General features: G+C 41.7%; 1 protein-coding gene across 4 annotated transcripts in view; it reads right to left on the bottom strand.

Moving 5' to 3' along the window:
• The window catches only part of PDE1C (phosphodiesterase 1C), a 551,686-nt gene that overhangs the window by 58,243 nt on the left and 479,692 nt on the right, over positions 1-13,751 (bottom strand). For all 4 annotated transcript variants that reach the window (XM_069084304.1, XM_069084302.1, XM_069084301.1 and 1 more), the window contains 5 exons: positions 11,081-11,182; positions 10,417-10,537; positions 5,315-5,396; positions 3,665-3,785; positions 2,149-2,324 (listed from right to left, as the gene is read on the bottom strand). In XM_069084304.1, the coding sequence (XP_068940405.1) occupies positions 2,149-2,324; positions 3,665-3,785; positions 5,315-5,396; positions 10,417-10,537; positions 11,081-11,182 (602 nt within the window). The remainder of the gene's footprint in view (positions 1-2,148; positions 2,325-3,664; positions 3,786-5,314; positions 5,397-10,416; positions 10,538-11,080; positions 11,183-13,751) is intronic.

The raw sequence follows: 13,751 nt of genomic DNA, 5'->3' as shown, positions 1-13,751 counted from the left end.
AAAATACGAGCTGGTTACAGGCCATAGAGGACCTTAAGAAGCAGATAAGAGAAGTGGAGGAAAAATTGGGAAGAGAAATGAAAAAGATGCAAGAAAATTACAAAATAAGAGTCCACAGCCTGACTGAGGAAAATAACACCTAAAAAATCAGACTAACTCAAATGGCAAAAGAGGCTGAAAAAGGCAATGAGGAGAAAAATGCCTTAAAAAAACAAATTTGCCAGATGGAAAAAGAATCTCAAAAGCTCACTGAGGAGAATCATTCCTTCAGAATTAGATTGGAGCAAATGGAAGCTAATGACTTTATGAGAAATCAAGATGACCTTAAACATATCCAAACAAATGAAAGAATAGAAGACAATATGAAATATCTCATTGGAAAATTTAAATTTTAAAATTTAAAAATTATTGGAGTACCTGAAAGCCGTGATCAAAGAAAAAACCTAGAAATCATCCTCCAAGAAATTCTCAAGGAAAACTGCCCTGATGTTTTAGAACCAGAGGGCAAAATAGAGGTTGAAAGAATTCACCAATCACCCCCTGAAAAAGATCCCAAAAAGAAAACTTCTAGGAATATTATAGCCAGATTTTGAAATTCCCAGATCAAGGAGAGAATATTACAAGCAGCCAGGAGAAAACAATTTGAATATTGTGAAAACACAATCAGGGTAACCCAGGATCTGGCAGCTTCTACACTGAGGGGTCAAAGAGCTTGGAATATAATATTCTGGAGGGCAAAGGAGCTGGGATTAAAACCAAGAATCACCTACCCAGCAAAACTGAGTATCATGTTTCAGGGGAAAATATGGTCATTCAGTGGAATAGAGGACTTTCAAGAATTCTTGATGAAAAAAACAGAGTTGAATAGAAAATTTGACATTCAGATACAAGAAGCAAGAGAAGCATGAGAAGGTAAACAGGGAAAAGAAATCGTAAAGAACTTATCAAAGTTGAGCTATTAACATTCCTACATGGAAAAATAGTAACTGTAACTTATGAAACTTTTCTCAGTATGAAAATAGTTGAAGGGAATAGAAATATATATACATATGCATATATGTGTGTATGTGTGTGTGTCTATATCAGAGTGTATACTGACATATGAATACATATGTGAATGTGTGTATATATGTTTACAGGTATACATAGATAGAGGGCACAGGACCAATTTAATAGGAAGGGATGATACTTAAAAGGTGAAATTAAGAGGTGAGAGAGGAATATAATGAGAGGAGATGGGGAGGGACAGAATGGGGTAAACTATCTCATATAGAAGAGGCAAGGGAAAGTGGTTACAATGGAGGGGAAGTATAGGAAGGCAAAAGGGAATGGGTCAACCTTATTCTCATTGAATTTCGCTCAGAGAGGGCATGAAATACATACTAAATAGGGTATCCACCCTAGAGGAGAGTAGCGGGGAAGGAAATGAGAGGGGGGATGATGGAAGGGAGGACAGGCTGGGGGGGAGGGAAGTTGGAAGCACTCACTTTTGAAAAGGGACAGGATCAAAGTAGAGACTAGAACAAGTGGGAGGTGGTATAGGAGGGAGAGAAATATAGTCAGTCTTTTACAATACATCTACTATGTTAATGTTTTGCATTAGCTACACATGTGCAACCTATACTGAACTGCTTATCTTCCCAGTAAGGTTGGGGGACAAGGGAGGAAGGGAATGAATCTGGCATTCAAATTTTTAAAATCAAATGTTTAATATATATATATATATATATATATATATATTATCTTAATTTAATTAATACTATTTTACATGTGATTGGGAAATAAGATATACAGGCACTGGGGCAAAGAAATCCACCATGCCCTACTGGAAAAGTTGAAGGGGGTATGGGAGAAGATATGGGAGAGAGCATATTGGAGGAGGGGATATCCTGTGGGACTGCTATTTTGGGGTGGTGGGTAGGGGGAAAACAGGGAGAAAATTTGTAACTCAAAATCTGGCAGAAATGAATGATGTAAATCAGATGTTAATAAAGCATCCAAAAAAAAGAATGACTCAAAACATTGAAAAATATAGGTGACATAAAACCAAAAAGATCAGGTTTTTTTTTTAGAAGAGTGTGTCAGATTTGGTTGGGCTTGAGGTTGTCTTGGGGGCATTATGCTTAGAATCCCAGTCAGATCAGTTACCTTTTGGAATTTTGGCCCTCCATCTCTCCCGGTTAATGTGTACCACCTCGGTCCAAGTGGCTTTAAAACTTTTATAGTCCACAGTGAGGACAGAATTGTTGATCAAGGCACTTCCTTCAGACACAGTGCTCCGGACGTTTAATCGCTTTGCATCTGATGGGCTGATGCTATTCAAGCTATGGACAAGATAACATAGGAACACTGAGTTAATATTATGTGTCTGCAGCTAAGCCATTCCAGATGGACTCACTATCCAAGGGTTATCCCCTCAGGGAAGCATAGCTTTTACACTGGTGTGGGTGTACACAGTGTCTTAGGATAGGGTCACTTGGTTTTCCAAAACAAAATTCAGAAAGTTGGATACATCTTTTGAAAACTTTGAAAATGAGAATTTGTTTAATACATACAAACTTCCACTCCCTCCCCTGCCCCAGAAAGTCTCAATTCTGTATTTCTTCTCCAACTCAGACTTTTCAAGCTTTCCATTCCCCTTACCTCCTCTAGTCTATATCTCTTCTGTTGTAATTTCCAACTTGGAATGAACTGGACTGATGTTTGCACCAAAGTTCTCTGTAATCTCCCCACTATCAGGGGGAAAATACTTCCCATTCATAACACCCAAATGGTGACATTAACCATTTATTCATCCTTCTCTTTTTCCAGTTCCACCCTACTTCACTAGGACTGAGAGTTTCCCCTCACTCTGACATCTGGACTCCATGATGGGCCTGGGCAATCTACATGTCATTATCTTTGGAGCTAGAAGGCAAGGAAGTGTAAATAGCTTGGAGGTGAGTGGCCATCCCTGATGCAACATTCCCTCCTTTTCCCATCTTTCTTTTTTACTGAAGATGACATACCTGGTTAAGGGATGGCAATTCAATATTCCAGATACAAACATTTTAGAAGCAGCTTTTTGGTAAAATAATGTTCATTATGTGGGTAATCCACAAATATGTAAATGCTGGCATGATGAAACCCATCGATGACAAATGAGGCCGATTAATGGAGTGGTGATATGATATAAACCCATTACTTGCAGCAAGTATACAGGAAATAGTGGTGGACAGAAGTAGGCTTCTCTTCTCCCCTCAGAAAATTTTAATTAGCTTGCCTGCTTTTGAGAAGTTCGAGGAAGTTGCCTTCCCTTCCCTCCTTCCTCTCCTAATTCTTCCTCTTCTTTTATTTTCAACTCTCCTCTGTTCCTTTCTCTGCTCTATGATAAAGCAGGAGGGGAGGAGCTGGTATAGAATGGAGAACGTGATGAAGGGGTTCTCACTTCCCTCCCTTTCTTACCCTCTTCCATTCCCTCACAATGCTGGGATGGGAGGGAGAACCTGATCATTACAATTTTGCCTGTTGTAAGAAAAAAATGAAGCAACAAATGCAAACCTTCCACTCCCCACCCCAGGCATTTGTAGAAATCAAATTGTGGACACCTATTAGTGATAGGAAATGGTAGCTTTAGCCATAAGTCAGTGTCCCCACTCAGAGCCTCCCAAGGTTCATCACTGACCTTGAGCGCCTATGTCCAGTCCCACCAGGTTGGGAGGGTTCATCAATAAGGGGGGATACAATCTTTTCAGTCATGTCGGTCAACACAGTGAAGGTGGGCTCCACAATAAAGTCAATGAAACCTGAAGAGAAAGCAGGGCATCCACAGATGACTCAGGGTCATCAACAGTCTTAGCATACTCTTTAAAGCACATAGGGAATCTTCCCTTCTTTGGAACCCAAGAATCCAAAATCTCAGAAAGCATCCACCAATGGTTGGTATTAACCATTGCTATCATTGTTACTTCTATCCGCATTATTAGCATTATCATCATTATGATGTTGGGAGTTAATTTTCACAGAAGATGTCATCAAATTAATTTTAAATACAAACTCAGTTAGGAGCAAGGAATAGAGGGTGGTGATCAGACCACAGAAAGAGATATTATAGCTACAAGTGTCATGGATAGATTTCCAGAGTCAGAGGTCCTGGGCCCAAATACTTCTTCAACTACCTTCAGCCTTGTGCTGTAGCCTACCATCAAGAGCCTTGGGTTAATGGATGGCGATTTGGGGTCTTAGCTGTCCCACACAGCACTGTCTCATGGGCAATTTCAGTAAAGATGCTGTCTGGGCCTTTACCCACTTCAGATGGTCAATCTGATGGCATTTGATATTCACAGCTGATGACAAACATATCTTCTTGAAAAATGTATTCATGATGATGATTCCTGGGGCCGTTTAGAAATCTAAATAACATTGGCCTATAGACTTTGGGTAGATTATGAATCAATGGCCCCATTCCATGGGTTCATTAGCCCATGCCAGTTTCATTTCAGTCATTCAAAGCAGGTGGCTTTGGCCAAAATGGTTCATTACCTGATGGCCAAACTCCCAATGGTGAACATCTCCCTATTTAGCCAAACTGTTCAGGGAATAGACACACACATTTCATAGCACAGAAGATAAAGTACTGAATTAAGATCTGGGCTTGAATACTGTCTCAGTTGCTTACTAGCTATGTCACCACCAGCAAGTTACTTAACCTCCCATGGCCTTCATTTCTTCATCTGTAAAATCAGTCAATCAACAAGTATTTCTTATGCTCCTAGAGACATCAAAAGTCCTTGTGAGGAGGGGGCATTTAAGTGGCTCAAGAATCAGGTGGATGCAGTCATGTCCATATGTACTGACCTTTAAGGTGCCAGCCCTCAGCATGGCCCTGGATGTTTGGCTAACTTGCCCAAAAGAGCTCTGTTAAGCGGTTTTCCTGTTCTGAGTCTCAGTGTCCTTACGATAGTAATAGGCAACATTTGTAAAGTTCTTTAATTCATTATCTCATTTGATCCTCACTACAACACTGAAAGGCTGGTACAGTCATTAACCCCATTTTATATATGAGCAAACTGATGACTTGCCCAGAGGGACACAGTCAATAAGTGTGTGAGGTTGGAGTTTCTGACCTAGAAGGCCTCTAAGGTCCTTCTGACCTTAGCTCTGACATTGAATGATTCTGTTCAAAATCAGAGTCAACTCAGAAACAACCTAGCCATGGCAAAGCAACATTCTCCTTCCTTGTCCACATTTTCCCTTTTCTGTAAATGGACCTTGAGAGAAAGGGCTCACTTCCATGTGCTGGGAGAGTAAGGATTCAAGGACGATTGATACCCACCTACTTGAGACTGAGCTACCATGGTCGACTTGCGGTCACAAAGAGGTGAGAAAGGAAGGCCGAGCTCAGCTTCCCGGTCACCCTGGGGAAAGAGAAGGGCACAGCAGATTAGGAGGAGGCAGACCTGACCAACCATTGATATTTCAGCAGCTACCACACGGTGATGTTGGACTCAGCCTTCATTGTTTCAGTTACGTAACGTAATAGGGTTTTCCATTTCCTGCTAATGTACATAAAATGAGTGAAGAGGTCTACATTCCTCATAGCTTAAAAATGCTATCCAGGGACAGGGCTGTTGTTAGAACAGAAGAGCCTCACTTGTCTTACACTGATTGTGCCTCCAAAGTAAGCCCCAGATGAGTTAAGAATTCTTCAGGGACCCGCCTACCTTGGACAGCTCAAAAGCACAGCTTGGCCCTGTGGGTTAGGGACCATTACCCTGAGGCTGAAATAGTGAGTTCTCACCAGGTCTTCCCTTAGGTCATGCCAGACCCCTAGTTCATCGCATGAAAATTTCCTTGGCCCTTTTAGCAAATGTAATCTGCTGCCACAGGCTGAGTGCAGGGGTGCCCTTGTTTTGGATGTGCCAGTTGTCCTCCTATTTGGGGGTCAGGTACTACCCTGATATCCTTCTCCTGTTGCCCTCACCTCCCATTCTGGGTTTCCAACATCAATCAGTCAACAAGTAATTATGAAGTGATTACTATGTGTCAGGTACTATTCTGAGCCCTGGGGAGACAGAGAAAGGCAAAAAGATTCTCCCTGCTTTCAAAAAGCTTGAGTTCTAATGGGAGAGGCAGCTCTCCACAATGTAAATGCCATCTCTGAGGGAAGGTCCTAGCAGGGAGACTGAGAAAGGCCTCCTGGAGGCTCTCTGGGTAACTGCACATGGCCCTCCTTTGCCTGTTGTGTTTAGTCATGACTGGCTTGCTGAATTCTTCTGCAAAGCCCTCTTGAAGTCCCAGCAGTGGACAAACTCCCTCTGCAACCTCAGAAGGCTAAGAGAGAGAGAGAGGCTCAAAGAAAACTGAGGAATGAGCCACTGGCCCTTCCCTGGGAGGGATTTCACCATCTCCTAGGAGAGAGAGAGATTAGGCACCAGTATTGAGATAGCCAGAGAGCTAGCTATGACAAGAACAGAAGAGAAACAAAAAGTGGAAGTGTCCATACTTAATACACTTTTTTTGTTCTTTATACATTGAAATGTTTATGTGCGTTGAAGATTGCTAAGGCAGGTAGGCAGGGCAGAGTGCTGGGCCTGGAGTCAGGAAGACTTGAGTTCAAATCCAATCTCAGATACTTACTAGCTAGAACAAGTCAATTAACCTCTGCCTACCTGTGTCTTCATCTGTAAAATGGGGAGATAACAGCACCTGCATACTAGAGTCGTTGTGAGGACAAAATGAAATAATATTTGAAAAAGTCTTTGCTGGCTATTATTATTAAGTTTATAACAAAAATTTTAAGGATAATAGTTTGAGATTGAGAGAGAGAAAGAGAATTGTAATAATGAGTAACGGCGCAAGCCTGCCATGAAAGCAAATGATAAGAGAGTAAAAAGCTGAGATTGGCTCAAAGCAAAGTGGTTTGGGGGTGGAGCCCCTACACTTCAAGGGATGGTCAAATACAGATCTAAGTCTTGGTGAGGAGCCACTGGGGGTAAATGTGTCTGAAGGGAACATCAGTTTAATGAGTATAAATAAGTCTGAGAGAAATAAAACAGCCTGGGGGCACAGGGACGTCCCTTAGCCAAGGCAGCTCCCCATGAGCTGAAGAGCACTTTAGTACCAGGGTCCTCCCCAAGGAGCAATTCCAGGACTCTGGGGACAAAGAGGGAAGAGCCCTGACAGATGCAATCTCTGCATGCCCCAGTAATCTCCAAGTGGGGAAAAAGAAGCCCCTGGAGGAGCTGGTGGGGGCTGGGGGAGGGCAGGAAGCACCAGGGAACTCTGACCTTATAAAGCAATTTAGAGCTGGCCAGTATGTGAGGGACCAGTCACTAGATCTCATTCGTAAAGAGCCTCTCATGTGATCATTTGCATAAACCAAATTCTGCAAAAATCTAAAATAAGGCTAGCTGTAATTAAAACCAAAAAGGACCTGAAAAATTATCAACCGTTAAGTCATGGAGAAAACAGGACAAGAAAAGCAGATGATTCTTCCTACAGTGATGGAATTCTGTTTATGATTTTGACAGTTTATTTAGAATAGAGCCCCCCTTTTGTGACTTTTAAAGGCTCCACTATTGGGCTGTTTTCCTCTAGCTGCAGGATGTGAGAACAGAGGCCCTTGTCGTCACACCCATTCATTCTCCTGGTCCCCACTTATTAGCAGCCTCATTCCAAGTGTGATTGTTTGGAGAGTGTACCACACGTCAATGAGTAATAATTAAAGCCAGAAACGATGGCCTCCTCCCCAAACTACACGTTCCTTACATCTTGTTCCACAGGAAAATAAAAAGCCACAAAGTAAAGGCACCAATTTCTGCGTCACTTCCACTAAAATGCAGGAAAAGGGTTTGGTCCATCTGGAAGTTCAACCCTAAGGGCACAATGGGATGTAAGTGCATTGGAGGGCTGCAGGAATGGAAGCAGGAGGCTGAGCTTCCTTCAGTGCGCTGTTTACATTGTGTTTGTGTATTGTGGGTACACAATACTTCCTTCCCTGGCTCAGGTCTCCTAGCACGCTATGCTGATGGCTGCTGGATGGCCCTGGCGGGGGAGGAGGGGCAGAAAGAGCCCCAGATGTGGAGTCAAAGGCTCTGGCCTAGAAGCCAGGTCATTCCCCTTCTCTGAAGAAAAGGAGGCATTGGATTGGGTGATCTAAACTCCCAACAAGTTGTGACATTCAGGGCCTATTTGAAATGGCTGGTTGTTGGACTATGTCTACACCAGAACTGCAAGGTAGGCAAATGAGCTGCTCTAAGATGAACTGGGGCTGTGGGGACAGGTTATCTGGACACCTCAGGTCAAACCTTTCTTTCTTAATGGGGAGCTTTCTGCCTGTAAACAGAGATGTTTGATTTTCATTTTATACCATCCCATGACAGTGAAGAATCAAGTCTATTTGGCTTTCCTGGGAGTTGGGAAGCCCAAGAGCCAAATTCTACCTCTGACATACCAGCTTGGTGACCAAAGGCAGATGGGTAACCCCTGTAACTGCCTGTGGCAGTGCCGGTCAGTGCTGTGCTCAGCCCTGAAAGGCCAGGGGAGCTCCTGGCCTAACAGGGGAGACAACATGCCAACAGCCATGCGCAAATGAGATACACACAAGTCAGGCGGTGGCTAATCCAAGGAGGGAGCCCCAAGAAGGAGTGGGGAGGCCTCCCACAGAAGGGTAGATTTGATCTGGGCCTTGAAGGAAGTCTGGGAGGACAAGGGGGGAGAGGAAGAGGGACAGAGTTCCAGGCACAAGACACAGCTAGTGGAAATGGCTGGAGGTAGGAAATGGAGTGTGCTATGCAAGGAACATCAAGGAGGCCGGTGCCATTGGACCCCAGAGTATATTGGGGGAGGGGGTATGGTGTCAGAAGACTGGAAAGGAGTCTGTGGAGGGAGGCAGGGTATGAAGGGCTTTGAAAATTAAAGGATTTACATTTGAGGTAATAGGGAGACACTGAAGTTTACTGAGTAAAGTGGGGTGAGATGGTCCAACCTGCATCGTCACACAGAGAGTGTCAGAGGCAAGACTTGAACCCAGGTTTTCCTGACTCCCAGGGTAACCCACCATCTCTTATGTCTCAGCTACCCTTTCTGCTGAGCAGGGGTGGAGAACCTGCAGCATTGGAGGCCACAAATGGCCCTCTAGGTCCTCAAGTGCAGCCCTTTGAATCCAAACTTTACAGAGCAAATCCCCTTAATAAAAGGATTTGTTCTGTAAAACATGGACTCAGTTCAAAGGTCACACCCAAGACCTAGAAGGCCACAGGGCCACAGATTCCCCACCCCTTCAGGCAAATCACTTAACTCTTAGCCCCATTCACCCCAAAGCAACTCCCTAAGACCATAAGAGAAGTTGTAGTCAACAATAGCTGGAGGAATCTGCATGGGAGGAATGTCAGCACAGATCCAGATCTGGAATGGGAATTTCCAAATTGCAGACTAAGATAAGAAAGAGCTAAGATGCCTTGGGGGTCCCAGGTCCTGCTATTCCCTAGTTCTAAGAGCAGGGGCAGGATTCCAGAAATCTAAGAGGTGCCACCAGAGTGCCTTTTATGCCAGGAGAATAAATCTTCCCACACAATATTTCATTTGATCCTACGATACCTCTGGGAGGCAGGTGCCATAAGTCATAGACTGGGAGGGAGAAGGGACTTCAAAGTCATCCGGTCTCATTTTTAGATGAAGTAAAGCAATGGGAAATGATCTGTCCATGAACACACAGCAAGTTAAAGCTTGAGTGAGGATTTGAACTCAGCTCCTCTGATGCCATGGCCCCATACTCAACAGCAAAGTAACTGATGTCTAGAGGTAGTGAATAACTTTTCTAATGACAAACAGTACACACAGAGGATTTGGCAGATCCAGGACTCACACATAGGCCTTCTGACTCAGAATAAAGAGTTTGAGTCACAATCCTAAAGGTTATATTGCCAAGTCTGTGTGCCGTGTTGTTCTTACTATCTGTATCACCTTGGACAAAGTCACCTAACCTCTCTGGGCCTGTAAAATGAGATATTGAGGCTAGATGACCTCTGGGGTCAACTTCCAGCTCTCAAGTAATGATCCCAATTTTAAGAAATGAAAGCAAAAAAATTGCTGCTAGGATGACAGTTGGACTTTAAAGGTCCAACTAAATGTCACAATGCTTTTGAAAATTAAAGAATATATATTTTCTAAATATTTCAACAATCCATGAATCGAATCAGTCAAGGTTCAGAAATTCCAGAATAAGGAAGCCTAAGAGGCCGTGAAATTGTTTATCTTCTCCCAAGAAAGGCTCTTCCTCTTTTCCCCAGCTCTAATCCATAGGGAATATCCTCAGCGGGTCACGCACATGCAAAGTTGGAAAACTTCAGTTAAAGAAAGGAGAGTGATCCTGAGCTGCTGTATGGGCGCCAACAAGTGAAGCCAAGGCTATGACCTCATGATTGTCCCAGTTACCTGTCTGAAGAATTCTTCCAGCAGCGACATGGTCCAGCGATGATGGAGATCCCAGGCTTTAGCTGGGTGGCTGATGTCAGCTGTGTGCAGCATCAAAGATAAGGCTTTCGGCTTGTCAATTCTGCAAACCCAAATGAACCAAGCCCTTCATGACAAGCTCTCTCCATCATTTTGAAGCACTTAAAAAAATATACACATGGCTACACCCCTACTTCAGTCAAGCCAAGAAAATGACCCCAACCCAAGAATGGGACCCACAAATATAGGGAGCACCCCCTGAAAGACCAACCTTCTAACGTACCTGATTTTGCATCTTCTGTATGCTGATTTAGTTATTCCAAAAGCAAAGTGAAAGCAATACTCACTCACTAGCCTCTCAATAACAGCACTTCAGGCTTGTTGGATTGGGCAAACCCTTGAAATCATGAGAGTTTCACCTAACACTGAATTAAAACTCCTTTTAAAGGAAACTCCTTCCTTCTGTCATACTTGCTGATAATCTGCTTTTTAATTAACACCACGATGCTAATTTGTCTGGACTGAGTTGCCTTCCTGGACACTCAAGGATGTCCTTCAAAGGGAGTCATGTAAGTTCAATGTCAGAGCCAATTATATTCTCCAGTTTATCTGCCACTGTAGCTCCTGGGTTAATAAAGTGACTCACGCTTCTGGCTGTTGCAATGCTGTCTTCATGGCCTTGATTTGTTGGAAATGACAGGACATATCTGTGGCCATCACCATCTCAATCACCAAGGTCCGGAATTCCCTGAAGTAGAGATGCCATAGAGACAGAGTGAAGGAGGAGAAAAGGAAAAGGAGAAAATAAAAACTTTTCCCCATTGTGAACAATTCCATCTAATTATTTCTGACATAGCCAATCCTTCTGTAACCATTTAAGGGGTATCTCTGTGGAAGGAATGATCATGATGAAGGGATGAATTATTTAGAAAGGATGCCAGAGTCAGGGTGAAAGGAGGATTAGACAGAAGATAAATGGACAGAGGAAAAGACCCCCCCCCAAGGAACCTGAAAGAAGCATGAAGAATATTCTTATTAAACAATTCTATGTAATAGAAATTATCTAGTCTATCGTTTGTACTTGCTTCTATCTCATCTTTGGTTAAGAATTCTCCCTTGGCCATAGCTAATAAAATTGATTATAATTATATGTTGTAATTATGTGTGTATATAGATATATATGTCCACATATATAACTTTATATGTACATATATAATTTTGTAATTCTATATATATATATATATATATAGCTTCTATTTGTAGAGGGAAGCATAGAGATATTAAAGGATGTCCTTTAATATTTAGGTCACACATCTATTTTGAGTTATTTTAATATATAGTATAAGGTATTGGTCTAAACCTAATTTCTACCAAAAAGCCCCCCAGTTTTCCCAGAAATTCTTATCAAATAGAGATTTCTTCCCCCAAGTAATTTCTGTTCTCATTTTTACTGCATAATGATTAAATTATTAAATGAATGCAATCAATAAACACATCATTTATTAAAGATTTACTGTGTACCAATCATACTGTTAAGTACTGGGGATACAAATGGAAGAACAGGATATCTCCTGATCTTAATGAGCTCACATTCTACTTGGAACAGATGACACACCAAGGAAGGTCAAGTTTCAGAGAGGATGGAAGGGGCAGGTGTTCTTAAGGGTGGTACTGCAGGATAGATAATAGGGCCCTCAGGGTGCATTGGCAGATCAGATGGCAATACCTGGGGATGGGGGAGTCTGGGAGTATGGTACCAAGGCAGATGGTTAAGGCTGGTGGTCTTCCACCTTACCAGAATGACTGAAATTGGTGACTCTATGTCCATCCAAGTGATACAAGTAGTTATGTCCATTTATCAAGGTAGGAAAATGATTGAGGTGTCCTATCACTGGCAAGAAGGAGGGAGGAAGTGGGCCTGAGGGTTGGAATAGAGTAGGTACTCTGAGATCCCTCCCATAGTAGTAGGGATGATGGAAGGGTCAGGGTCCAGCCAAGAGAGAAAAAGGAAGAAGGAGGTTTGGCAAGGAAGTGGATTAGAAGCCCTGAAAAGACTTGACAAGTCTTCACCAAACATGCTAGTCTTTCTTCAATGCCCTATATACCCTCTTGGTATGCTGATTGGCATAGTACTAAATCCATCGATTAATTTAGGCAGTATCATTTTTATTATATTGACAAGGCCCAATCATGAGCACATAATGCCCTCCAATTATTTAAGTTGTCCTTTATTTTTGTTTTAAAAGGATTTAATCAGATCTTTCCAAGTCTTGGGTATGCTTTCATAGATACTTCCCCAGCATTTTATAGTTACTTTGAATGGTGCTCCCTTTTTCATTCTTTCCTGCCAGATTTTGTTTCCACTATGTAAAAATGCTATTGATTTAGATAGTTTGTGTACTGTTACTTTGATGAAGCTATTAGTTGTATCATTTTGATTGTTTTCTGAGATTTTTTAGTAAATTAGCATGTCATCAGGAATAGGGAGAGTTTTGTCTCTCATTTACCTATGTTTATCATTTAAGTTTGTCTTTCTTCTCTTCCCATTATGTCTAGCATTCTGGGAGCCATCACATGACTCCAGGGCAAGAAGTCATCTTTGCTCTACTCCTATATTTCCTGGGAAAGCTTCTCGTTTTGCCGATAACTGCAAATTATTATTGTAAATAATATTAGCTTTCTCTTTTAGAATTATACTTTTTACAATATTTTCTTAAATGGCCAATCTATTCCAAAGTTACACTTAGCAGATTTTTTACCAAAGTATTATACTTTGTTGAAAACTTTTTCTGAATTAAATGACATAAACACAAAATTTGAGGTATTTAGAATTTTAAGATTATTAATACATTATCTTATCTCTAATATTAGGCAATCCTTGCAACTCTGGCATAAATGCACCTAGATCATAGCGGGCTTTTTAGAATACAAACACACATATACACACACATATACAATTGTGAAATTTATATTCAATATGATATCAGTTTTTTGTCGTCTTCCCTTATTTTTCCCTGGTTTAAGTATTAGGATTATATTTACTTCAAAACAGAGGTGTGCAGATTGTTTTCTTGCTCCACTTTTAAGAATAGTTTGTATAGTATAGATATTATAGATAGCCTTTAAAAGTTTAAAAGAATTTGCCTATAAATCCATGTGAAGCAGATATCTCTCCCTCCCTTGGTAATTACTTTATACCTGAAATGTATTATTTAAAACCTCTATTTCCTGTTCTCTTAGCTTGGTTCTGTGTAGATAGATAGATAGATAGATAGATAGATAGATAGATAGATAGATAGATAGATAGATAGATAGAT

Source organism: Petaurus breviceps, unplaced genomic scaffold (assembly GCF_028583685.1).
Source record: "Petaurus breviceps papuanus isolate PSGF00001 unplaced genomic scaffold, PetGlider_PUasm1.0 174, whole genome shotgun sequence".
NCBI classification, from domain to species: domain Eukaryota; kingdom Metazoa; phylum Chordata; class Mammalia; order Diprotodontia; family Petauridae; genus Petaurus; species Petaurus breviceps.
Note: the sequence above shows the minus strand (reverse complement) of the source record. Positions and strands in the feature narration are given on the sequence as shown.